The sequence below is a fragment of the Coloeus monedula genome (assembly GCF_965178545.1).
Source record: "Coloeus monedula genome assembly, chromosome: 9".
Taxonomy (NCBI): domain Eukaryota; kingdom Metazoa; phylum Chordata; class Aves; order Passeriformes; family Corvidae; genus Coloeus; species Coloeus monedula.
The window spans coordinates 27968216-27993573 of record NC_138789.1 but is presented as its reverse complement, the minus strand read 5'-3'; the positions used below and the strand labels follow the sequence as shown (position 1 = coordinate 27993573).

General features: G+C 48.0%; 1 protein-coding gene across 9 annotated transcripts; it reads right to left on the bottom strand.

The window, feature by feature from the left end:
* Positions 1 to 469: 469 nt before the first annotated feature.
* Positions 470 to 22916, bottom strand: PRKAA2 (protein kinase AMP-activated catalytic subunit alpha 2). 9 transcript variants are annotated; one of them, XR_014226676.1, is made up of 11 exons: positions 22650 to 22916; positions 16974 to 17115; positions 14920 to 15013; positions 13451 to 13595; positions 12491 to 12578; positions 9795 to 10019; positions 8289 to 8793; positions 6424 to 6550; positions 2168 to 6193; positions 1887 to 1986; positions 470 to 1772 (listed from the first exon to the last, which is right to left on the bottom strand). XR_014226676.1 is itself a non-coding variant. In XM_082287673.1 (10 exons), the coding sequence occupies exons 1-9, from the start codon at positions 22741 to 22743 to the stop codon at positions 5955 to 5957; spliced, it is 1659 nt and encodes a 552-aa protein (XP_082143799.1). In that variant the 5' UTR covers positions 22744 to 22916; the 3' UTR covers positions 470 to 4975; positions 5932 to 5954. The 9 variants fall into 9 exon arrangements, 4 of the variants coding, with proteins under 4 accessions (XP_082143799.1, XP_082143798.1, XP_082143800.1 ...); XR_014226678.1 differs by having other exon boundaries at positions 470 to 1986; positions 2168 to 2214; positions 2422 to 6193; XR_014226674.1 differs by having other exon boundaries at positions 470 to 1373; positions 1662 to 6193.
* Between the last annotated feature and the right edge of the window lie 2442 nt (positions 22917 to 25358).

Genomic DNA, 25358 nt, shown 5'->3' with positions numbered 1-25358 from the left:
GAGCACTCCCTGCAGCTGTGTGCTTTAACTGGATTTACATCCTCCTGCATCACAGGCACAGAGGAAACGGGTCCCCAGCTTTGTCCCCAACACTTCTTCTGCAGGGAAAGGTTATTTTTGCATGATGTCTTTAAAATGCTTCTCTCTCTTTACTCCTTGGTGTAAGGAGTGAAGATCTGAGCCAGCACATGTAAATACATGGGCCTGGCTCCTGGCATGGATTTTGGGTTGGAGAAGCTGTTTAAATTATCCACATGGAAATTTTACCTCCCCTTCCCACCCCTTTGCCCCCCACCACGCCCCCCACCACGGAGGGCATCCGTGGTCCCACAGCTGGAACGTGCAAGGACCTCCAGAGGGAAATTCCACCAGCCAACCCCAGCCTGCAGAAAGGGGACTGTGCAACAAGGAAATTCGAAGGATTTGTTGTTTTTATCTCTTTTCATCTCTGAGTTTATTAAAGTGCAAATGTCAACCATGGAGACAGCTATCACATGCAGTGCAGTACACCGAGAAACACTTTCCACACCATAAATGGAAGGAAAAAGGCTTTGTTGTGATTATCTAATGCACAAAGGACAAAACTGAACCAGGGCTCTGTGCCCTTCCATAACAGAAAGTACTAAAGCCATGAATTGGAAAACAAAACCCTCTTCAGGCCCTCATTTGACAAAATAAGAAAATATCAAGAAGGATGGAGTGTTCATAGAGCTCAGGGTTTTGGGTTTTTTTCCTGAGCTTCATGTTATTGATACATTTGAAGGGATGCTTCTACTCAGAACTTTTTAAAGTTCAGTATCTTTTTTTTTTAAAAATCATAAATACATAATATTATAAATCATAAATACTCCTTAGAGTATGAATTTAAAAATTGCAGTGGACAAGTCCATTCACCTCTCTCACAGAGCTGAGGTCTGTCTGCCCAAAGATGCTGGGCCATGGACACCACAGATATCCTGGGATGCAGTTTTCCTTTGTGCTCTAAAAGAAAAAAAACCAAAACAAATGCATTGAAGTACAAACCACGTGGGTATAACATGATACAGAACACATGAACATGCTTTCAGCAACAAGAATAAATATTACCATGGCTACAGGATCTACTTCACAGCTTTGTGAGATGAGGATAAATAAACTATTTCCAAACTTGAAAAAAAAAAATAATAACCAGAGATGAGTCTTACAAATAAACTTTGATTTTTAAATTAAGGCAGCTTCAGCAGGAACTTCAAGGCTTTTGTTGAAAACAGACTTGTTATAACACCAAAAGTGTACTCGTGCTTGCAGGTAGAGCTCTGATTCACAGTCCAGTTCTCCTAATTTTGACGATTAAAACGGGCAAAGATCTGTGCATCGAATACCAGGTGTGCTCTCTGCAAAAGTCAGTGTTCCATCAGTAGGTGTAACGTGGGAACTCTGAGACCCAGTTTGTCTCTCAGGCATGGGAGTGAGGTACCTCTGGCTGAATCATTAACTCCATGGCCAGGAGGCAGACTGGGAGCTCAGAATTACAAGAAGCTGTTGGGTTTTTTTTGTAAGTGAATGATGAAAAAGGGATATATAAGGGGAGGGCTAAGGAAGCCAAAGGAAAGCACGAAATGAAAAGTCCATACCAAAGTAAGACCTTAAGAAAGGTGATTCTAGTAAGGTACATCATATACCTGGAACAAAACCAGATCCTAAAACTTTCCAGGAAAGAAACAGCAGGAGCTTGAGCGGGGGTTGGTTTGGCTCATCCAGATGTGCGATTCTTCTTCCCTCTCTCCTCTCAGCTAATAAAAGGGTGAAGCCAAATAATTGCACAACAAATGGTACTTCAAGTATTTAGAAACATGGCCTGCATGTCTCAGCGGGGGGATTCTGCATGAGCTGGGGAAATTGTGCACCTCGTGAAACAGAGCTGCCACTTCCAGCAGTCCCGACGCACAGCGAAGGCACGAGTTCATGTCCTGCACACAGGTCCCTCTTCTCCTACAGGGGTGCACACTGACAGTAAAGAGCAGTGAAATGAAAAGGAGTAGCCAGAAGGGTTATTTTGTTCAAACCTCATCTATTCCAACACGAACGCCGCTATAATCACACACAAAAACGCACACACATCACACACTAACCAGCCGGCTCACGTTTTTACAACACTGCCCGTATACTCCCCTGTGCTTGTACACACCTCATGAAATGCTAAACGGGACACACAGCTGAAGATGCATTTCTGACCTGTTAAAGGGAAAAAAATACCCTGCTGCCTTCACCAGCTCCAGCTCCTGAAAATAAACCTGCCCCAAACCCCATCGTCACCAGGGCTTTGGCCAGAGTGGATGGAAGGGCAGAATTCTCACAGCTCCTGATGCCACTTCTCCTCCCATCCCTGGCCAAGGCCATGCTGAGCCTGATGGGGTCAGCTAAGCTACTCATGGGCTTTACCTAAAAGAGGGTGTAAAAATAGCATCCCCTTTGTCCAGCTCCTCTCAGAGGCCGGGATTAGAGTGCAGTGGCAGTGTCCAGGGCACACTCCTGCCCTACTGGAAGAAAAAAGCTGAGAGGCCAATGACAGGGGTGCCATCTATGTTTTATATATATGCATGTATGCATATATAATATTTACATATGTATAGCTTCCAACAAGAACAGCACAAGGTGTTTCTGAATTAACTCATCCAGGAGCTGGACGTTGCTGTTGGAGCCTATCTGAACACTTTATCCTTTGCATTTTCTCTCTCCCTTCCCTCAGGCTGAGGCAACGTCTGGGTGAGTTTGTGGCTTGCAAAGCACAGCTGTCCAGTGGCTTCTGAAGAATTGCACTTGGAGTAATTCAAGTTTCTGTAGTTCAAATATTGTCTACCCTGCTTTTCCCGACACTTGTGCATGTACCAGCATAACTCAAAAAGAGCTGACCACAGTGTGAAAGTTAAACTCTTCCTCTGGCAAATGTAACTGGAGGTCAGCAGCTCCTCTGCAGCTGGGAAACAGAACACAGCCTATTTGAAGGTAAAATAAATAATAAAAAGAAGTGAAAGTCCTCAGAGTATTTCAAAGTGCAGCACGGATTTGGGTAAGGCTGTGATGGACTGTTCAATCTGCTGTGGTCACTGAGGAGGTGCTTCCACCAGTCCTGCTCCCTCCACTGCCTCTGCTGAGCCTGAGCACGGAAGTTGCTTCATCTCTGTGTCTGCCCATATGGAAAGCTGAGTAACTCTGACTGCCTTCCAGGCAGGACTGGTTTTGCAGATCCACATAGCAGTTAATGTTTGCACTGGTCTGAGAAGATGCCAAGTGCCACAAGGGGCTTATTTTACAGCCTAGAAATCCCACCCGCCTCCAGGAAGCAAATATTTCCTCCCAAGGGCATGTGCTGCTGCTTAGTACTATTAGTTCTGCTGGGTAGGAAATCTCAGAGGACAAGAGTCAATTTTAAAAAAGACATCAGTACATCTACCTGCTCCTGAGCCCCAGATTGTAACACACCAGCCCCTTACCAAGAGGGCTACAGGGGCTTCCAGGATTTGGCAAGATGCTCAGCTGGGAGTGAAGATTTGAAAAGCCTTCAACATTTCAAATACATGTCACACATTGCTGTTTCCTGGATGGGAATTAATGCCTGCCCCTACAGCTGCTCCTGCTCCTTTCCAAAGGGGTTTCTCTCCATTGCCCAAAACCATTCAGGGCTCTTTGCTTGTGTCTCAGCCTTGATCCAAAAGCTGCTGAAGGGCTGGGTGCTGCTCACCTTTGACTCTGGGGTGGGGTTTGGGTTTTTTTTTTTTTTGCATGCAGGAGTTTGGATTCTCCATCCAAACTCACACCACAGCACTGGGGACACAAATCACCTGGCAGCCACCAGGCACAGCACCAAAGCCATCCTCCACCCCAGAGTATTTATTTAAAAATCATAATATAATAAAAGGCTCATTACAAAACCTAGGAGCACTACAAATATTTCCAGTATTTCTTTTAAAAACAAAGCTGTTCTGCTGTGGGTTTATAGTCCAACCACTGCTGTGTTGGATTTAGTGTTCAAGAGCTTAACAACAAAACTGATTTTTTCTTTTTTTTTTTCTATTTTCTGGGAAGCTTTCTACTTTGTGCGGCTTCTGGAAAAACTGGAGCTGTAAAGTCACGTTAGTGAGGATCCAAGCACAATCTGTAACAAAAGTAAGGCAATTCTGTGGTTTTTTAAAAAAAAAAGGGACTTCAAGCTGAAAAGGTCCATTTAACTGCCAGTAGATGGCAAAAATATCCCGTGTTTGTCTTACCTTAAATGATCAGTAAAAAAGGCGTAATGTGTTGTTCTCTTCCTTGCTTCTCATAGAAACTTGCAGAAAGTATAAATTAAAGTGCAACTGTACCAAAAAAAAAACCCCAAAACCCTAGGAAAAAACCTCAAGGGGTCATAAGAAGCTATCAAAAAGACAGATTACATTTTTTTTCAAGTTGAATGACTGCATACCTGGGACCAGCAAAAGTTCTTTGCTTTGTTTCTTAAAACAGAACACAAAGAAAAAAAAACCCAAAACAAACCCCCCCCCCTCAGGATTTTTTTGGCAAGGTTTTCATAAAGCATTTGTTCCTTGATTAGACTATTACTTCTTAATCAAGTAAATGGAATTAAACACCATGTCAAACCCAAGCAAGATGCCAACGCTGCCCATTAGATTAATCCTGTGTCATAAAAAATAATAACTCTTTTAAACAAAGAAGTCACACATGCAGTAGGGTTTACCCTCAGGTAACAAGAATTTAACATTAAAAATCCCCGCAGTTTGTCTTAAAAAATAAAATCCCATCCTTCAGATAGCCAGTAGCAAAGGAACAGTAAAATTCTGGGTTGGGATATCCCTGCCTGGTCAGCGGAGCGGCGAGGGTCACAGTCCAGTGGGCAGCAGCAGGACGGGAGAGCCCTTGGGCACGGGAAGTGAGTCTCCAGCAGCAGGGAAGGCAGATTTGGCAGTGATTTGAGGGAGGTGACAACAGGCAGAGCTTCCTAGGGGAAAGGTGAGAGGTGAGCACTCCGGAGCTGTGCGGTGCTGATGGCTCTTGATGGCTCAGTGATGATCCCAACCCTCAGGTGAAGCGCTGGGTTTTCAGGGGGGTGATCCGGATCCTGTCCCCTGCTCACCTGAACCCTGCTTGGGATTCAGCCCCTGGAGCCCGTGGTGAGGCAGGGGAGGGGGAGCAGGTTGGAGGGAGGTGGCGATTAAGGGCTGGAAAAAAGGCAATCTGCCTTCAGCTCCGAACGTGGCGAGCAGGTCAGTGCTGTCCGGAGCTCTCGGGAGGAGGTAAAGCACCTTAGGGACACTCCTCTGCAAAGACTGGACACGGGGAGGCCTCCCCACAGCAGGTTTGCAACAGGACCTTTGCACATCCCACCTTCCCTCCCCATCTCCAGCAGAGGGAAAAAGAGAGGGGAGGGAGGTCATATTGCACTAGAGCAGAAGCATCTAAGCAGCTGCTGCTTTGGGGACAAAGGTGTTAGAGAGGCCAGTACCTGGGTGTGAATACTGCAGAGCTGCTTCATCACCCTCCACTCCATTTCATGGAGCTCCTGGTCAACACCTTCCACCTGGCTCAGCCCATCCTGCCCCTGCTCTGCACAGCAATGGGGAGACATCAACCTCCCTGCAGGAAGTTTGGCTATGCCTCCATTAACTCAGGATGAACCAGGGGAAGGTGCTTTCCAAAAACTTGGTGATAGGTTTGTTGCTTTACAGCCTCGACATTTCCCATGGGGTTCACTAGGTAAAAAAAAGGGTATTGGATACATTTCACCAGGCACAAGGAGAGAAACCAAGTTAATCTCCTCGTTGCCTTGTCAGAGGGGAGGATGTTTTGGGTCTGGGCTTGGCTCTGTGCCACGGGCTGTGGGGTGGTCAGGAGAGGAGGAGGAAGAACAACGAAGCAAAAGGAACAAGGGGCGGACGAGCCGGCGCAGATCCTCACAGTGCACGGCGGGGCCGGTGCCATCAGCGGGCCAGGGCCATGATGAGGCTGGCACACATCTCAAAGAAGTCCATGGTGTGGCTGCCCAGGCGTGGGGGCACCGAGGGGATGCTGCCAACGAAGGAGCCGCTCAGGGAGCCCATCAGCGACTGGCACTCGGTGGCCGCGGCCGCGTCGATGCTCAGGCGTGGCCGGTGCAAGCCCGCGGCCGAGCAGGAGCGCTGGGGCGTGGAGGAGCCAGACCTCTGCTCCATCACCTCGTCTTGACAAGCCAAACAACAAAAAAAAAAAAAAAAGAAAGGAAAGAGAAAAAATGGGATTAGTTTGGCAGCTGCAATGAGGGTGTGGTAAGGAAATGGGAACAGCGGCGAAGGCGAACGGCTTGAAAGGACTTTTACCAACTTGACACAGCCACATAAGCGCTTCAAAATGCAGAGGATGGTTCTTAACCCTCCAGCCTCACCCTTCTATGTGTCTCCATCTCCTACTCACCGTCGATGCTTTTGAAGTCCAGCAGATAGCTGCGGTTGTCCACCTGGTAGAGCTGCAGGCTCATCTTCACGTAGTTGCCGGTCACGGGGTTCTTGCGGCGCACCCGCAGGTGGTAGGCGTTCACCACCTGCAACGGGAAGCCTGCCCTCAGCAGGGAGATTCCAGGCAGCAACAGGAACACTTCTTTCCTTATTTTTTTTTAAATATGAGCAAGACATCTTCTGGGAAAAACAGCTTCTCAAAAGGACAATGCTTGTAAGCTTAAGCAAATGGCTTCATTTCCTCCTATCTTTAAACATTCTTCTTAAGGCTCTGATTCACCAGCTGCCGGCAGAGGAAGCTGCAGTGACCCATCTGCCAGGCACAAAACTGATGTTTGCTCCTCCCTCACCAGCAGCCATGGCCATATGAGCCAAAAAATCCACTCGTGGACCCACATAGAAGGACAGCGTCCATGAAACCAGGGCAAGCTGGGCAGGGCAACCTCTTCCACCAGCACAGCTAAACCCAGTGTTTGTGGCTCAGCCTCGAGCTGTGTATTTCCCCTTGCTGCCTCCCACCTGACAATCTGCTGCATCTCATTTACGATGAGATCTTCTCTCTGCACTATATTTATGAAGCAACTGCGTGGATGAGAGAGTTAATTCTGACGAAGAGTCACATCTGAAGTTATTCTTAGGGTGGGAAAGACTATTGTGAAATCTCCTCGTACGAAATAAGCTCCACTGCCCACACAAAGACGTTGGGTTGAGTTGGTTTGTGAGGCTGTACCAGAAGTACAGCAGATTTGTTCACTCTCTGCAAAACCATGCAGCTAACAAATGTCTGGCTGGTGTGGGCAAATGCACCTGGCCACGGTCCATCTCCTGGCTGGTGCAGGGAAATTGGGTTTCTGGAAGCTACTTGGCTTTCAAGACGTAATATTATCAAAAATAAGGCGGAGCCAGGAGGTTTTTAAAAAGCAGCACAGTGAAATTCACACAGTACAACCCTTGGGACCTGGAGGGAGGAGGGGAACTCCCCTGGTGATGAAGATCTGGGCTGAAATTCTCCTTACCTCACTCCCAATGCTCACACGACGCTGCTGCCACAAGTCAGGAGGCCACAAGTTAGGAGGGCTCACCTCAGGGCCTGCACCAGGATTTAGGGAGTCAGGCACGGCAGCAGAGATCCAGGGCTAACTTAGGGATTTATTATTCCAACTTTGAAAAAGACTGTGACTAAATGTTGCACAGCCCTGGAGAAATACCTGCAGTGAGTACTGTCAACTAAAACATCTGGGTTTAAATCAAGAAGCTGAGCCCTAAACTGAGGAAGCAACAAGTGTCTGAAAACACATCTGATCCACGAGCACTGCAGCATCTCCATCAAGGACAAGGCCATCATACTCATGGTACAAATCCTGCTCTCAAGGCCCCCTGCCCCTCATCCGTGCATCCTTCAGGACAATGCATACTGTGCCATTTCAGCATTTCAGTCCTGACAGGACCAGGCAGAAATAATGAGAGTTCCTCTGCTCAGGAGCACTCGAGATGACCTCGCAAGGAATTAGCCACTAAAATTAGAAATGTGAACAGCTCCTCTTAACCCTGCAGCTAAACGAGGAAGAATCATCTTTCCAGCCAAAGGCTCGGAGCACTCAGAAAGAAACCCCTTATTTCACGCCATAAACAAACACCACAGACACCGAAGCACAGCTGGCACCTTCATTGAGAGTTTGCATTAACAAGGAATAGCAAGAGATGATGGCAAGGTGGGGGCACTTATCTGGAAACAGGTGAGGCTGAAACCACGCTTACAAACCTCCCTGAGCTTACAGGGAAAAGGATGCTGGAAACCCACCCCAGAGCACCAGCACTCCCTACCTTCCACTCGAAGTCCAGCTGCTTCATAGCCCGGTACACCTCGGCCATAATGTCATAGGGTTTGCTCTGGCTGCGGATCCCCAGGTGCCACTTGGCCTTTTTGACAGTCAGGGGCTTTGGCTTGGTGGTGTTGAGGGCATCCAAGGGACAGCGGGCTTTGGGGCTGTCGGCGATGAGCGGCGGCATCCGCTCGGGGTGCGGCTTCACGCCCGGAGGGATGTGCAGGGTGCTGTCGTCCATGAAGGAGCCGGTGGGGGGGCTGGAGGCCAGGTAGAACTCGCTGGCCTGGTTCATGATGCGGCGGTTGTCGATGACCAGGTGATAGGCCACGGCCAGCTGGTCCTGCGGGTCGCCGCTGTACAGGCTGTTCATCACCTCCGACTCCGTGCACTCGAACTTCTCGCACACCTCCCGCACCGCGTCGTCGTCGATGACCGTGGCGTCGTAGGAAGGGTCCTCTGGGAACAGGTAACTGGGCAGCTCCTCCTTGAACCACTCGTGTTCCCTGGGCAAGGCAGAGGGGAGCACCGTGAGCTCTGTGCGGGGCAAGGCGGGGAAACCACGAGCGGCCAAGAATAAAGCCCAGCTGAGGAACTGGGAGCAAAGCGCAGCCCGGTACTGGGACAGCGATGACACTCGGCACACTGGGCTTGGAAGTAAGACCTCAGCACTTCCAAGATTTTCACACTTTGGGATTCCCATGGGCCTGATGGAGATCAGAACATCCAAGCTACCCAGGTACCCAATTCCCACCGATTTACAATGAGGTGAATCTTAATTAAGTGTCTAAAACTCATACAGTGCCTTGTCTATAGGTTCTGTGTATTGACTGTAATCTCACCACATGTGCTGCTGCTCTAACATGTAATTAAGTCCTCTAATCCTAAGGAATTAAGAAATTAAAAAGGAAGTCTGCATGGGTTTACTTGAAGGGTAAAGTTAAGGCTGTCCATTGAAAATGCATTAAAAACCTGAGAAGTCCTGGAAGTCCTAGTAATATTTATGTTTATGCTTAGCACACCAGCTAGATGGAATACATCCAATATTTACATATTAAATTAGAAATTCTTGGGTGTCTCCTCCTTTTCTATTGGATATACAGTGAGTACCATGATTACCCTCTTTATCTGGTACCCAGAGGGACGTGGTCTTGAAATAAAGTAATGAAAAAGGGCTGGTGGATATTAAGTTCTTAGAATTATTGGATGCTATAGCTGGTTTTGCTAAGTGCTGTTAAGAGATTTTTGAGGCTATTTTATAATGGAATAAAATAGAATTTTAAATAGGTATAAAATATATATAAAATCCTCATCCTGTTCATCATCTCCATCATCATCCAGCCAGCACAGAAGAGCGCAGGGCTGCTCCTTGAATCACTTGGGACAAAAACCATCCGGATTAGCTGACTACTCCTGAAAACCACCCTGCCCACCTGCCAGCAGGTGACCCTCAGGACAGTCACCAGGACACCAGAGACCCCCACAGGCACAGCCCACTCCAGCCCACCTGATGTCCTTGATGGTGGCTCGCTTGAGGGGGTCCACCTGCAGCATGTGCATGAGCAGCGTGGCCACGGAGCGGTTGAGGTATTCTGGGATGTAAAACACCCCGCCACGGATCTTCTTGAACAGGGTGGGGACGTGCTCGTCGTCAAAAGGCAGAGTGCCACACAGGAGGGCGTAGAGGATGACACCACAGCTCCAGATGTCCACCTCTGGGCCAGCATAGAGCCTGCACGAGGGCAAGGACAGGAGAAATGTGTCACCACCATCCTCTCCTCTGTCAGGGTGCAGGTGGGGGGACCCCCCTGCCAGCTCCACCAGGGGAGAAGCTCCAGCCCACAACAGGGATGCTCATGTGGTTCCCCTCAAACCAAATCTGCCTCAGCCAAAACTGCTCAGGGAAATGAATGGCAGAGCCAGCACTGGCTGCCCACACTCCTGTGTACAACCCTGCCTCCACCAAACTCTTGAAAAGGCCAAACCCAACATTTCCAAGAGCCCTGCCAGGCTGTTTGCTCCTCTGCCCCGAGGGCTCAGCCAGAAATTTCTGTTCACTGAACGAGGCAGATCAAACAGCAGCAGATACTCTGTCTCTGAGTGTTTATTTTTGGTCTGCTGGTATCTAAGTGCTCCTGCTTCTGACAAGCTGCCAAATGTGCTCTCTGCCATCACCAACCCAGGACACCCCAGATATACAGTTCTGCTGCTCCTTGTTTGGTGTGCTTATCTCTTTTTGCTACAACTGATGCTTCCCCAGAGATTTTGGGAGGCAACACTTCCCCTTGGGCTGTGAGGCCCTGCCAAAATACAGAGGTTGAAATGCAAACACAGAAGTCTCTTGGTGAAACCTCAGCATCCTGCACATGCTCCCCCTGAAAAGCATCACCGCAGACACATCAGTGTAGAAACCATGCTGGTCATGCACGTGGCCATTGTCTGAACACCCCCAAAACACTTGGTCTGCTTGTCCAAGGGTGAGGCTCTTCCTGCTGAGGCCAGGGACAGCAGCAAAGTCATTTTGGAAAGGCAGAGGATCAGCTGGATGCCCCCTGAGCCCTGCCTCCATGCCCAGCTCCCACAGATCAGAAGCCTGATTCTTTTGCTGATAACTGCACTGCCTGATCATTTTTTTTGATTTTTAAGTCCAAATGAGATGCACTTTCATGGCCCTGAAGCCTGAGCTGTCACACTCTACTGCTTCTGTGCTCTAGCAGGGAAGGCAGCAGGAGCCAGGAGTCAGCTCCCCCCTGCCCCACACACCCACCAGCAAGGCAGGGAGGGTGGATTGTGCCTGCTCCCCTCAAATGCAGCTCTCACACGCTGCTACAGTTCTGAGAAGAGGCCAGCTTGGCACATGGAGCAGGGGCATGAAACTCAGGCAGCCCTGAGACTGTAGGTGGGAGTGATGAGGGAGGGATGCAGCTGCAGCCAGTGAAAATGGGCAACATGGGGGCTCAGTTTTGGTTTTCCTGCTTACTTTTGTTGCTACTAAGCTGCACTGCCTGTACCCTTGGAACACTCAGGGACTAAATCCTTCTTGCTGGTCTGCCGTGTGCCTTGTCTCCTACAAAAACTGAAAAACATGTGTCTGGCCTTCACTGAAATGGAAATACTATGACTATTTTCTTGGAATCCCAGTAGTTTCTGGCTTTGTCCCCTTCTTGTCAATGAGGATTTACTTCATTTCACACACAGAGCTGTAGCCACAACAGGGTTTTTGGATGTTAGTCTAATTCCTAGGATGCTCTGCCAACACTTGCTCTGGTGTAAACAAGGATAAAATAACCATAATCACAGCAAACACATCCTGAACAAAATGTTCTATTTAAAAGCTACGCTTATAGGCAAAAAGACATTGGATTAGGAAAAATAAAGGAAGATTCAAAAAAAAAGGGGGCAGATAATGAGATGGGAAGTTTGAAGGACCATATAGAGGACCAAAAATTTGAAAACCTATATTTGCAATCCTTGCTAAGCTATTACAGAGAGAATTAGGGGAAAATGTACTTTCTATGTAATTTCTGTTCCTGACAGTAAAATATAGGAGGCAACACTTCTGTATCAACACGTGGAAGTCCAGTCCAACCTTGTGGAGTGTGTTCAACACTCCATGTGCTGTACAGATGTTTCATGCTGAGAGATGCAACCATACAGGAGGTTTGTCAACGAATCAGTTCAAAATAAAGCTCTGAATGTTGAACCTACTGCCATAGCCAAAACCTCAAGCCTAAGGAACCAGAAGACAAGTATTTTCAGTACAAGTGTTGTGAAGTGATTAAAGATCTTCCTGGTCCTTTTGTTAGTGAATGGTTTTCCTCATTAACACTGTGTTTTATATTGCAGGTGGGCAGGAGAGGAGGGGGTGGCCTGGAAAAGCCTTTCCACCTGGAACCTCACTATTTGCATCCAAAGAGTCATTTTCACCCTCTTTAATTAGCAATATAAACAGTCAACATCTGGTATTAATAATTCCTCCAATGTAAACACCTGTAGCAAAACACGGTTTGCTATTACAGCTACTAGGAAGTAAAATAACCAAGAAAACCTTCAGATCTTTGCCAACAGATTCACCCAAACATAAAATCCAGGTTGGAAGGATGCAGTTGCTTTTACTAGATGTGCAAAGCTGTTTCCAATACTAAGAACAAATTTAAAGCCCATGTGCTCACATAGAGTCTGATTAGAAATGGAATGTGTTACCTTCCAGAGATGACTTCAGGGGCTGCATAATTTGGGGAGCCACAGCTGGTGCGTAGAAATTCACCATCTGACATCATGTTGGACAGTCCTACAAAGAAAATGTTTATTACATACTGATTTTTGATTTGAAAGTCCAGCCATGGACTCTTCTGTGTCACACAGAGGAGAGGCAGGCAAGTGGAGTGGGATATTTGGAAGAGAACTGTTGATACAATTTAGATAGACCCCTCTGAGCTGATTTGAAAACTATTATTGTTGTTGTTATTACTATTGTTGTTGGGTTTTTTGTTGTTGTTGGGTTTGTTGTTGTTTGGTTGGTTTTTTTTCATACCCAACCAAGAAATATTCACTCCTGGCTAACTTTGCTCCTCCAAGTTGCAAATCCCAGAGCATGGAAGAAAAGAAACATAATTCATCCCAGTGCTCTTACTTCACATGGGAATTGGGTGGGGCTGTGACATGAGTAAGTCTTCAGAAGGATTTACATTGCTAGAAAGGACTCACCAGGACAGACTTGGTAGCCCGGGTATTTTAATGGATTTCAATCCATAATGCCACTTAAAGACTCCTGTTACTGCTTGTTGTAAAATGAACTGAGGCCAAGAGCACATGGCCAAACAGAGGGAGAACATGCACCAAAATAAACACACACAGCCAGCTCACCCCAAATTAGCTGCACCGAGTCTGCCTCAAAAATAAATGAGGTAAATTTTACGTCGGGTGATTACACTAAAACACAGCAGAGATTTACAAATTACTTCGCTGCTCCATTCTCAGTGCCAGCACAGAAGCAGCCTGCAACAAACAATCCCTGCTGCTGCAGGAAGGGCAGTGTCTGTAAGTGTGGGCTTTCCAGCTGGTGGTGGCTGGGGCAGCAGGCTCTGGGTTTTGTAGGGCAGCTCCACGGCCACGCTCCAGCGGCGCTGGCTGCGCCTCTGGAATGCTGCTGGGGTCACGTACCAAAATCAGCTATCTTTGCATTCATGTGTGCATCCAGCAGCACGTTCTCTGGCTTCAGGTCCCTGTGCACAACCATGTGCCTGTGGCAGTAATCCACCGCAGAGAGGATCTGCTGGAAAAGGCGTCGAGCTTCTGCCTCCTCCACCTGTGGGAACAGCAAAGAGAGCAGCCCTGCAGGGTGGTGTGCATGCAGAGCTGGCGAGGGAAGGTTTGGCTTAGCAAGGAGCTAAAAGCTTGCAGGGTGCAGAGAGAAGATCCCTGTGTGCCTGCGACCAGAAGCAGCAAATAAAGCAGATTTCTCACCCTTGCATTTAAAATGTGCCAGTGTTTGCAAATGATGCAGCCCAGAGATGAAAGGTGAGACCTCAATTCGGCTGAGCTGTCGACAAGTATTTAAAGGTGCCACCTATCAGACAATGGCCTGCTGTCCCAATGGGACTGGTACAGATCCAGAATGGACAAAACACCACAGAGGATGTTGCTGGGAGCAATTCCTCATGGACTTCCTCTGGAAGCAACAGGTGAAGCTGGAATACTGTGGTGATTTTAATTACCTGTATAGCTGTAAGGTTGTATGAGCCATATTAGAGAAACTATATTTAAAATTACTATTTTTAGTGACAAATTCCAAAAGACTCTCTTCATGAAAAACTGAGTTTATAAATGCAGAGGGTCAGAAAGGATCCAAATTAGTCTCTGAAAAGATCTAGATGGCTAAAATGTGTGAGAAATCAGAACATAGAAAAGAAAATTGAGTCAGCTCCATTGACCATGGCACTACTCTAACGCAATTTACTGTAAATGTATTGATTTTGTAGCACAGAGAGGGAACATGTGATGGGCTGATCCTTCACCTGAACCCTTATTCTGGATGTCCACTTTGGCCCATTTTTACCTCCTTGCCTGCAACTCCTTCATGGGGCAGACATCAGTGATTTTCTTTGTAACCAAAATCTCCCATTTCACAGGCTCAACCCACACCTCAGGTGATCTATACCCAGAGGGACTGCTGGCATTTGACAATGCTGCTCAGATAAGCCACATCCTTGAAAAGTCTTCAAAGAACCTGGTGTGGAGCCAAGGGGGGGTCTGGGAGAGGTGAATGACTGGGGCAGAGCCCACACTGAGTGGTCTTCCCCTCCCATACCATAAATCTACTGCCGAAACATGGGGCTTTTGACAGGCCACCCATCACTAAAAATCACAAAAATAAGCCAGTCTTCCAAATATTTGCCCTAAGAAACACATTACCTTGGATATTTTGGTTTGGGGATATGTCTGAGAACGTTGCTAAAAATCACACACAAGTTTCGTGCGAGCCAGGACGAGACACCCCAGATGGGGTTGCTGTGAAGCAACTTCTATTTTGGGCCTTAACCTTAACTGTGCTCCCTTGAGCAGTCATTTTGCTCCTGAACACCATCCTCTTCCCACACAAGTGTCTGGGCTGACTTGGGACTGGCACTTACACGTCCATGCTTACAGATGTAATCAAACAGTTCCCCGCCGGACACGTACTCCATGACCATGAAGAAGTCTGTTGGTGTGCTGATGACCTGGTACCTTCAAAAAACACAAGCAGATTTAGAAAAAATACCTAACTAAGAACAGGGAAAGGCTTTTAAACAGATTGTTAATTCCACATCAGTGCTACAAACAAGAATTTGTTTGGATCTTGCATTTGTAACTGCTTTCCACTTCTGGAAAGCTGTCTCTTGTTTCCAGTATAATCTTTCACTTGTCTGTGAAAGGACCTCTCTTCCAGACCTATGATCTTCCTTCAGCCTATTAAATAATCCTCTGAAATATCTGCCAGGCAATCTTATCACATTTAGGACTGCCCTGACTTTCAAATTTCCATTTTGGGTAAAATCTGCAACAACAGCTTTAGAAATGAATGCTTGGTTAGCTGGGGGCAAGGAGAGGATCCATCTGGTTTCCCTCAGTCAAGAAAAAAGAACATGAAGAACTCTAGGCACTAAAGAGAGCTTCTTCTGAATAGGTACAGAAACAAAAAGGGTGCCACTCCCTCCAAAATTATTTTTCAAATATTAAAACCCTCTGTGTTCTAGAATGGGGAGAAAAAAACCCCAGAGTATCACCTTCAACTTGCAGATTTATTCCCCATTTTCTTTCAAAATGATCCCTGACTGCTGCAAAGGCATTTCAGTGTCCCAGCTGGAATAAACTGCCAGTGATCAGCTGAGGTCAATGCAGCCCCAGGAACTCACAGCAGCACCAGCTGGGACCTCCCTCACTTTTATTACAGATTCATTGTTTTGTTGTTGTTTGCTCCTTCTTTTTTTTTTTTTTTCTCCTTTCTTTCGCAGATGAATTTCTTGAATTTTTACAGCTGGGTTGTAATTTGAAACAAAGAGATTTCAGCAATTTTCAGAGGTTGGCAAGGGAACATGGGATAGTCCCATAAAGACCAATAGCATCAACCTCAATTTTCTGAAGAGCTTTGAACCCAGACATCTAAGTTACAGTTAATTGCCCCAATATTTCTTTTACATACATTTAAAAACTTATTGAAAGAGGTTTGTGTGCCCCAGTCTTCTCACATCTTTATCACAGTATTTCATGAGTGCAACATGCACCATAGGACACAGGTATTGTCAAACTGGATTTAATTTTAATTGCTTTGACAAATGTGTGAACAGGATTTGACTTGCAGGATGCTGGGCACACAGCTGAGGAGCCTTGCTGGTGCTTTTTTCATGAAATAATACCAATCTGTTCTCCAATAAATCCATGGAACTGTGAAGTTACTCTAAAGTCAACAGCTGCTGCATGGTTAGTTATTTAACTGTAGAGAGAATTTGTTTTCCCTTGCCTCTAAGTCCCAGGTATTTGCTATATCTCATGCCAGCTTTAAGGCTGACCTAAATGTCAACTTACCCTTGCAGTTACCATTCAACAGCTTTCTTTTATAGGAATGCCAAAGATATTATCGAGTGCCTCATTAATGTGGGCTGGCTGCACAAACTGGGGATTGAGCAGGAATCCCAGAGGCTGCAGTGCAGGTGCTGATTTACGACCCAAACTCAGGTTCATCAAAGTGGCAACTTTGAAAACTTATGTCTGAATAATAAATTTCAAAAAAAAAAAAAAGTTCTTTTAAGCTCTGGATAATCAGTGCATTAAAACATAAATCCTATTGACTGGAGGCCAAGGTTTCGCTCTCAGAGCCTGACCATGCTGCAATTCATGGAATCACAGAATGGTTTGGGTTGGATGGGACATTAAAGCCCATCCAGTTCCACCCCCTGCCATGGGCAGGGAGACCTTCCACTATCCCAGGTTGCTCCAAGCCCCATCCACCCTGGCCTGGGACACTTCCAAGGATGGGGAAGCCACAGCTCCTCTGGGCAACCTGTGCCAGTGGATGTTCCAACACAAAAAATCTTGGCCAAACACATTTTTTACTGCTCTAATCCATCTCCTGCAACCCAGTTAAGTGTGTATGAGAGGTCTTTGTGCACAGAGGAGCAGCTGAACATGTGGCAGGGAGGGTACTCACAGTTTGATAATGTGAGGGTGCCGGAAGAGTTTCAGGTTTTGAATTTCTCGTTTGATCTTCCCCACCACATCCAGGCTGCGGATTTTCTGCCTGTTCAGTATTTTTACTGCTACTTTGTGCCCCGTCAGCTGGTGTTCACCAACTATTAGAGAGACAGAGAGAGAGAGAAAGCATTGCAAAGTCACTAAACAGTGCAGCAGGATTCACTCAAGCAGTGTAGGACACTATAAGCAAAAAGCCACTTCTGAAGGGAAAAAAGCAAAAGATGGGGGTGTGAAATATTTCTAAATTTTTTTCTCTTCAGTGTTTTCCCAGAGGAGTCATAGAGGCAGAAGAGAGGGGACTTATCTGCCAAAACCACTCCACTAAATAAAACAAAGTGAGTTGCTGGAGGAGGTCGTACCCCAAGCTAATTTGCAAGGATTTATAGCATGTAAAAACTAGATTAATCAGAAACAGATATATTTAAATGGCAGAGGAGAATCTCCACCATAACACACTGGTTGGCAAAATTCCCCATAAATCCAGTCTTAAAACTGGACCATCACACTTCTTTTTTTAAAAAACGGTATAAGGATCTTCCCTGCCCAAAATAGGACTGCAGGATTTGCATTACTAAAATGAATGTCTATTTATACTCCCTCCAGCGTGCTTCTTGCTTTGATGAGAAGCTGCAGGAACACTGCTGGACTGCAGGAGCAAATTCTGCTTTTAGCAAAGATACAAACTTCAATACGAGGTGTTTTTTTTAAATGCACTTGGTGCATTGAGACGCTGATGTTTGTCTCCTGTGTTCAGGGAAAAACCCATAACCACAAACTGGGAGCAGCCCCACTGCCACTGGGGGAATTGCACTTAATGATGTGAAACGAATCCAGCGTGGGGCTCCATTTGTTATCAATAAACAGACCACGCAAAAAATAAAAAGCTCCCAGGAAGCAAGATTTGTATTGAAGTTGAGAGCAGAAACTGCTTGAAAATGGGGTGTTTATATCCAAAAATGGTTCTCAGACCATGAGCTGCCCCTTCTCAGCGTTTCCTAATGGGATATTCAACAGGGTGACACATGGATGGGCTCCTAAAGCCTGCACAGGAAAACCTGCTCGCATTAAATATTTGTGCTCTCTAATTAGGAACGTCGCCCTTCCAGTACTAACACACGGTGCAAGGAGTTAATTACTGCGAGCAAACCCTGTTATTACATTATTAGAGCCTGTAATTTGGGCAGCCCTAATGAGCTGATCAGAAGCACCCAGGGTAAGCAGGAGGCGTGAGAAGGGCAGGGCAGCAGCACTCAGGGCACACCAGGTCACTATTATTAGCCTCCAGATAAGACCTGCCAGAGATTCTTTCCTCAATAAGAGCATCCTAAAAATAAAACACTTTACTGCCCTTGAAAATTAAAGCACCACTTTGCATGTCCATTTTATTCCTCGTAATACTTAAAACTACTGGATGATGGAATGAAAATAAACTCAGCTTTGCAGCAGAGATGCAATTTAGGGATTAACTGAGGGCAGGAGGAGGCAGATAATTCCCCTTGTGCAGTGCAAGGAGAGTGCTGTAAATCATCCAGGGAGGCATTTTCCCTGGTGAATCCTTGGGGAGAGGAGAGCAGGGCAGTGCTGCAGGGAGGTAAAGCGAAGTTTTTTCATTGAACCAGGAGTGATTTCTGCCACCCTTTGTTTCAGGACAACACTTTCTGGCCTTGCCTCAGCATATGCTTTGAAAAATTTTTATTATACACTTGGGGGAAAAAAAAAGGCCATGCCCAGAATGAATAATTATTGTTTTTAATACTGTTGCCAAATAGTTCATCCCCTTTCCCATCCGTGACAAACAATGTGTAACTCTGCGAAGGTTTCCTAGCACAAACACATTAATAATTAAAAATAAACAGCCTATTTTGTAATCCATCTTCTGCTTACAGTAAGCATTAGATACAGAGATATTATTGTTTCTGTCCCCAGTGACTTGTTAAGCCTCCTTGAACTCGGTGAGAGAGAGACAAAGAGGGAACAAAATTTTATATGTGGTGGGAGACTTTTAAGCCTTTGAGGGCTCTCTGTAGCTGCAGGCATTTTGACATGGGCAGTAAGGACAACCCTCCCTCTGCTCACAGAGTCACCATCTCTGACCCCCCAGGATCATCCCAGAAGTGAGGGGCAGGTCCCATGTCTCCCATAGGTATGGACGAGGATCCTCACCCCAAGTGTGGGCAGTGGTGGCCTTGCCTGGTGGAGAGGACACCTCCTCCTTCCTTCTCAGGTTAAAAAAGCAGAAAGAAGACACTTCTCATTTACTTACTTTTATAAAAGGAAAAAAAAAATGAGGAAGAATAATGATTCTAGCACCCTGAGCACAGATAACAATTAAAACCCCGTGACACCATGGGTTTTTTACCTCACTTTCTTTATCCTACCAGCTCAGGCAGCACAAGCAGTTAACACTTTTGCAAATGCTTCAGGGCAATGTAGAAGCTTATGGAGGGGAGAGGAAACTCCTTTCCTATCAGCTCTGCTGGCCCTTATCTCAGCCCAAAGTTAAAAATGAAATCCATCCAAAGCATATATTTAGCAATGCTGTATTAATGCTGCCCCGGTGGCACTTGCCTTTCCCTCTCCTTCATCTGCTCAGTCTCCTTTGGTTCCTCCTCCCTCTGACACAAAGTTTGCCTTTCAGCAGCAATTTAGTGCCTGGGAAAAATGGGATCTGATCCCGACTGGAGCCCGTGGAGGTGCCACCACAACCAACATAACCACAACCCAAGCACTGAGGGACCACAGATCGGTCACTTTGGTGGGAAAGAAGCCACCAAGGCCCCCAGGGATGCCATGGGTGGCATCACATGGAAAAAAATATTGGGGTTACTCTGCTGGATTTTGACTGAAGCTCTCCAGGCTGCACCCACTGTGAACCTAGCTGTGAGGGCTGTGGTCACAGGAGAGCTTTTGGGGACCCACAGGGTGGGACGTGCCCATGGAAAACACAGTCTGTCTAATCTGTTCTTACCAACCCTCAGGGAAGAACATGCCACCTCCTTCCTCCAAGGCTCTGCTAAACTCCAAATCCAAGATCTTCTCCACAGTTCTATTTCCGCAAATTATTCTTACCTTTGGCCTGGGGGACAGGGAAAATAACTATATTTGGTAAAAATGCTGTGTGGTAACTTCAAGCCTTGACATGACACCTCCTATCCATCCACCACCTCAGCTCCTGCCACCTTCCTCTCTTCCAACAGATGCTGTGTCCTCATCACCATTTCCAGATGGGATTTCAGTACTATCACCAAAATCCTGCCCTCATCTGCCAACCTATTTACTCCCCTCTGTGCCTTGTGTGTACTTCCTGCAAATGAGATCAAGAAACTGAATGGGCTTAGAATAAAACAGTTTCTTGCAGTGTTCAGCCACTTTTTAGGAAGATCAGTTCTCTGATGACCCAGCGAGTCAGGGACTTTTTCTTCATGTCTCTGGCTTCTGATGGCTCAAAATGACTACTCAGCTCCAGCCGTGAGTTCAAGCTCTGCTTCGTACCCCCATGTCACTAAATCCTCCCTTTCATTGCCATTTTCTTATTTCCTTAATAACAATAATCCTGAGCAACTGTAAATTACGATTTCTTAACTTTGAGGAGTAAGGCAGGAAAAAGTGCCAAAACCAAAGCCTTGTGCAAGGCAGAGTTTGAAGAAAACACATCAGCAGCAAGAAATGTCACTGATGGCACCTGACTTCTCCCTGGAAAAGCAATTATTGTACCCAACACACCATGCTTGAATCAACTGACAAAAACCTCTTTACTTTTCTCATGTGAATACAAGTTTTTCTAAAGCTCAATTCGATCAAAATGCTGTAATTCTTTATAAATGGGAGATTCCATTTCTTCATTCCAGGTCCCAGTCTCAAGAACAAACTTCAACCTGTCAGTTGTAGGCAAAATATTAAGGAAAAAAAAAAACCATATAAAGGGTACTAGTCATCTATAAAGGATTTTTGAGCTAGGAAACCTCTTTTATGTTATTTGAAATATTTCTTTGGAAAATGTCCATTTTTACCAAAGTCAGGTCATAGGTGGGGCAGGGGGTATTTGTGCTAGTTAAGGAAAAAAACACTATTGTTGGAAGGTTTAAATTGGTCTGCAAGGAAAAAAGACCCTGCCTTTAGAGCAGTTTTTGAGGCCTGCTAGTATACATGAGTGATTTAAATGGTCCTTACTGTTAGAAGTATTTATTCTGATAATTCTTTAGACAGTAAATTTGTGGTTTGGAATTAAACACAGCAATATATTTTTAGGGGCGTGATTAATGGTCACAGGTGGACTTCGCTGCAGTGGTTGTGGTGGTTTCCCTCATCTGCTGTCAATTTGGGTTTATTTTAAAACTCCAGGTGCTGAGGCCAGGCACAGTACCCCTTTGCCCGGCCGCATCCTAGTGGGGTGGGGCAGCTGCTCCCCCAGCTCAAGCTAAACCTATTTCCTACTGGTAAACACAGCTAACACACTGAATTTTGTTGGGTTTTTTGGTTTTTTAGTATCTTGTTTAAAAAATGAAATTTCCATGTAATGGCAGAATTCACAGGGAAAAGAAATACAAATATTTGCAAACCTCACAGCCAGGTAAAGCAAAGGTGGTGCCTTCAGGATGTCAGTTGGCTGCTCTGGCATGACTGGCCAAGGAATCCCTGTCTGGAACCCCAACCTGACACAATCTCCCCCATGCTGCAATCCTGGAACAGTTTGGGTTGGAGGAGACCTTAAAGCTCATCCCATTCCACCCCCTGCCATGGACAGGGACACTTTCCACTATCCCAGGTTGCTCCAAGCTCTATCCAACCTGGCCACGGACACTTCCAGGGATGGGGCAGCCACAGCTTCTCTGGGCAACTTGTGCCAGGGCCTCCCACCCTCACAGGGAAGGATTTTCTTCCCAATATCCCATCTAACCCTGCCCTGTGTCAGTGTGAAGCCATTCCCCCTCGTCCCACCACTCCACGCCCTGCCAAAAGTCTCTCTCCAGCTCTCTTGCAGCCCCTTTAGGCACTGGAAGGTGCTCTAATGTCGCTTTGGAGCCCTCCCTTCCCCAGGTGAAGCCGCAGCTCGCTCCTCCCTGCCCGCCCCGGCCCCTCCATCCCCGCGGGAGCCGCTGCGGGGCTGCGGGGCGCGCTCGGCTCCGCGGGGCGATGCTCGGAGGGGCGGCAGAGCGAAGCCCCTTCGCTCCCGGCTCCAGGAGCCGCCCGGAGCACCTGCCGCCCCTCGGGAAGGGAAGGGGCGAGGAGCGCAGCCCCGCACCGAGGGGCAGGATGCGGTGCGCGCCTCAGCCTCCCCATCGCCTCTCTGCGAGCGCGGGAGCAAAGTTTTGGTGGGTCCTGCTCGCGGCACGGACTCCGGGGGCTGTGGCAGCCCGGACCACCGAGGGGCAAGCGCCGCATCTCCCACCAGCCGCCCGCCACCGCCGCATCCCCGCCGCGGGCAGCGGCCGCCTCCCCGCCCGTGTGCCCCGGACACGGCTCCGCCAGCCGCTCTCATCCCCCGGGGATGCTGAGAGGAGCCGCCGAGGGAGCGGCAGCGGAGGGAAGGGAGGGGATGCCGGCGCGGAGGCCGCGGGAGAGGGAGGAGGGAGGCGGCGGCGAGGGGCGCACCCGGCCCGGCCCGGCCCCGCCCGCGGCCGCGGTACTCAGCTCTTGACTTTGCCGAAGGTGCCGACCCCCAGCGTGTCCCCCAGCACGTAGTGGCCGATCTTCACCCGCCCATCGTGCTTCTGCTTCTCGGCCATGTTCGCCCCCCGCCGCCGGACCACAATGCACAGGGCCGGGCCGGCGGGGCGGGGAGCGGAGGAGCGGAGGGAGCGGAGGAGCGGAGGGAGCGGAGGAGCGGAGGGAGCGGAGGAGCGGAGGGAGCGGGCCCGGCCGCCGAGGGGCGGGGAGCGGGAGCGGCGCCCGCCGCCGCCAGGTGGGGACCGGCGGGGTGGGGACACCGCTCCGGCGCGGGTACACCTGCGGGGCACACCCCCTGGGGGCGGCACCTGCCGGGGGGACGCCCTCCCCCAGTGACACGGGTCAGGGGTATGTTCTCTATTGCCATGCGCCTGCCGGGGTGACATCCTCCCCCAGTGACACTGGTCAGGGGTGTATTCTCTATTGCCATGCACCTGCCGGGGTGATACCTCCCCCAGTGACACTGGTCAGGGGTGTATTCTCTATTGCCATGCACCTGCCGGGGTGATACCTCCCCCAGTGACACTGGTCAGGGGTATATTCTCTATTGCCATGCACCTGCCGGGGTGATACCTCCCCCAGTGACACTGGTCAGGGGTGTATTCTCTATTGCCATGCGCCTGCCAGGGTGACATCCTCCCCCAGTGACACTGTTTGGAGCGTACATTCTCTGTTGCCATGCACCTGCCGGGGGGTGACACCCCTTCGGAGCAGCATCTGTCACAAGGGACATGGTTCTCCGGTGGCACTTTCCGCCGGGTTCACCCTCGGTTGCCATGCCTGGGGGTGACAGCCTCCTCTGGTGGCACTGTCCTCGGGGTACACCCTCCCTGCCTGCAGTGACATCCTTCTCGGGGTGGTGCCACCCTTAGGCTCCGCCCTCCTTCGGGGTACACCTGTCTGATGTGGGGACACGGTCCTTAGAGCGCACCCGCCTTTTGGGGCACCCTCCTTGTGGTGTGCCTGGCTTGGGGTGGCACATGTCAGAGGGGTGCTGGTGGTACCCTCCTTGGAGTGACACCCACCCGAGGCTCACACTGTCCTTGAGGCACACCCTGCTCTGCCTGTGAGGGATGTCACACCTGCCCGGGGATGCACCCGTCAGAGGGTGGCACTGTCCTTGGGGTATGCCCTGCTTTTGATGCTGGTTCCTTGGGTTGATCCCTCCTTTGGGTGACACTGTTCACGAGCCAGGGGAGTTGCTTTCGGCACAAAGAGCACATCCCCACAGGAGGGATGCTGGGCATGAGAGGCAGGACCCCAAATGCACCCCCTGAGGCCCAGCTGTGCCTCGGGCTGGGAGACAAGGTGCACTCAGTGGACAGTTTCAGCCAGAATTCCAAAAGATTTCATAGTAAAAGCAGGATGTTCTCCCTCATCTAAGTAGAACATAAACTTTGTCTGGACCTCATGAACTGTTCACATTAAAAAAAAAAAAAAAAAAAAAAAAAAAAAAAAAAAAAAAGAATGGATGCTCATCCCAAAGAAGGAGCACAGCTGAGCACCAAAATTGGCACCTAGCATAGCTGAAAAGTGGTCCTGCCACGTTTTAGTAGCATTAATTTGTAGCTCTTTGCTCCTCATTCAGCTGCACGAAGTAGCAGAAGGCAGTCACAAATGCAATCTGTGCTCCAAGGTAATAAAGAGCTGTTTGGGAAGCTGGAACAGTGTGCGTAAACACAAGGTCCCTGATAAAATAATGGCCAGCCTATGCAACTGTGCTATCATAAATAATAAAGTGGCAACTTAATTCAAGAAATCCAATAACATAAATAACTAAAATAACAAGCTGGGGGTAGAACGGGAAGGTTGCTGTAACACAAAACCGTTTGTAGTGTAATGAAACCATCTCTGTTCAACCAGAACTATTGATGTACGTGAAGACATAAGAGAAACAGCCCTTACAAACAGTAAACTTTGGATAAGACAGCAAAGCTACAATCTCCTGGAACGCCTGAGAAAGCTCTGCCTTCTTCAGGCAGCTGCAAAGTTGTCAGCCCATGCAAGCCTTTACCCTGCAAGCTCTGGGCAGCTCTGCTCTGTCTTTGGGGTTTGTTTGATCTCCACTTCCAGTCCTGGCAAGCCCCGGCTCTGCCTGAATGAAACACAAAGAGGTGTGAACTCGAGTGGTGTTTGTTTAATGGTTAAACTAATATGTTGAACAAGAGCTGCTGTATGGAGATGCACCCTTTTGCTGTCGTGCTCGTTTCCTGAAAGCTGGTCACTAAATCTCAGAGCAAGCTGATGTCATGAGTGTTTCCACTGCCTGTTGACACAGAGGAGCTGTCTACTAGAAACATCAAATTAATATTAATCAGGTTTTTCACTTACAGGGTATATTCTGGGGGCCTAAGGCTTACAGGAGACTCATGGAAAGCCCTTTCCTTGGCAGCAGGGATGTCCCCGGGTGGGTGAATGCCTTCCACCCTCCCCACTGTTGGTGAGAGCTGAGAGCAGAGTCTGGGATGCTCCTGGAAAGCAGTGCCAGGGCTCAGGCTTGAGAATGTTTACTTAATTTCCCTCTGGCTTTAAAGAATACGCATATATGTGTGTGTATCTCTATTATGGGTACCTCATTTGCAGACACGGGGGAAGGGAGCTGTGCTGGCAGGCAGGAGCTGAAGGGTCTCAAGGAAAAGGCTGGGTGGGGCGTGTTGCTAGGAGATGGAGACTC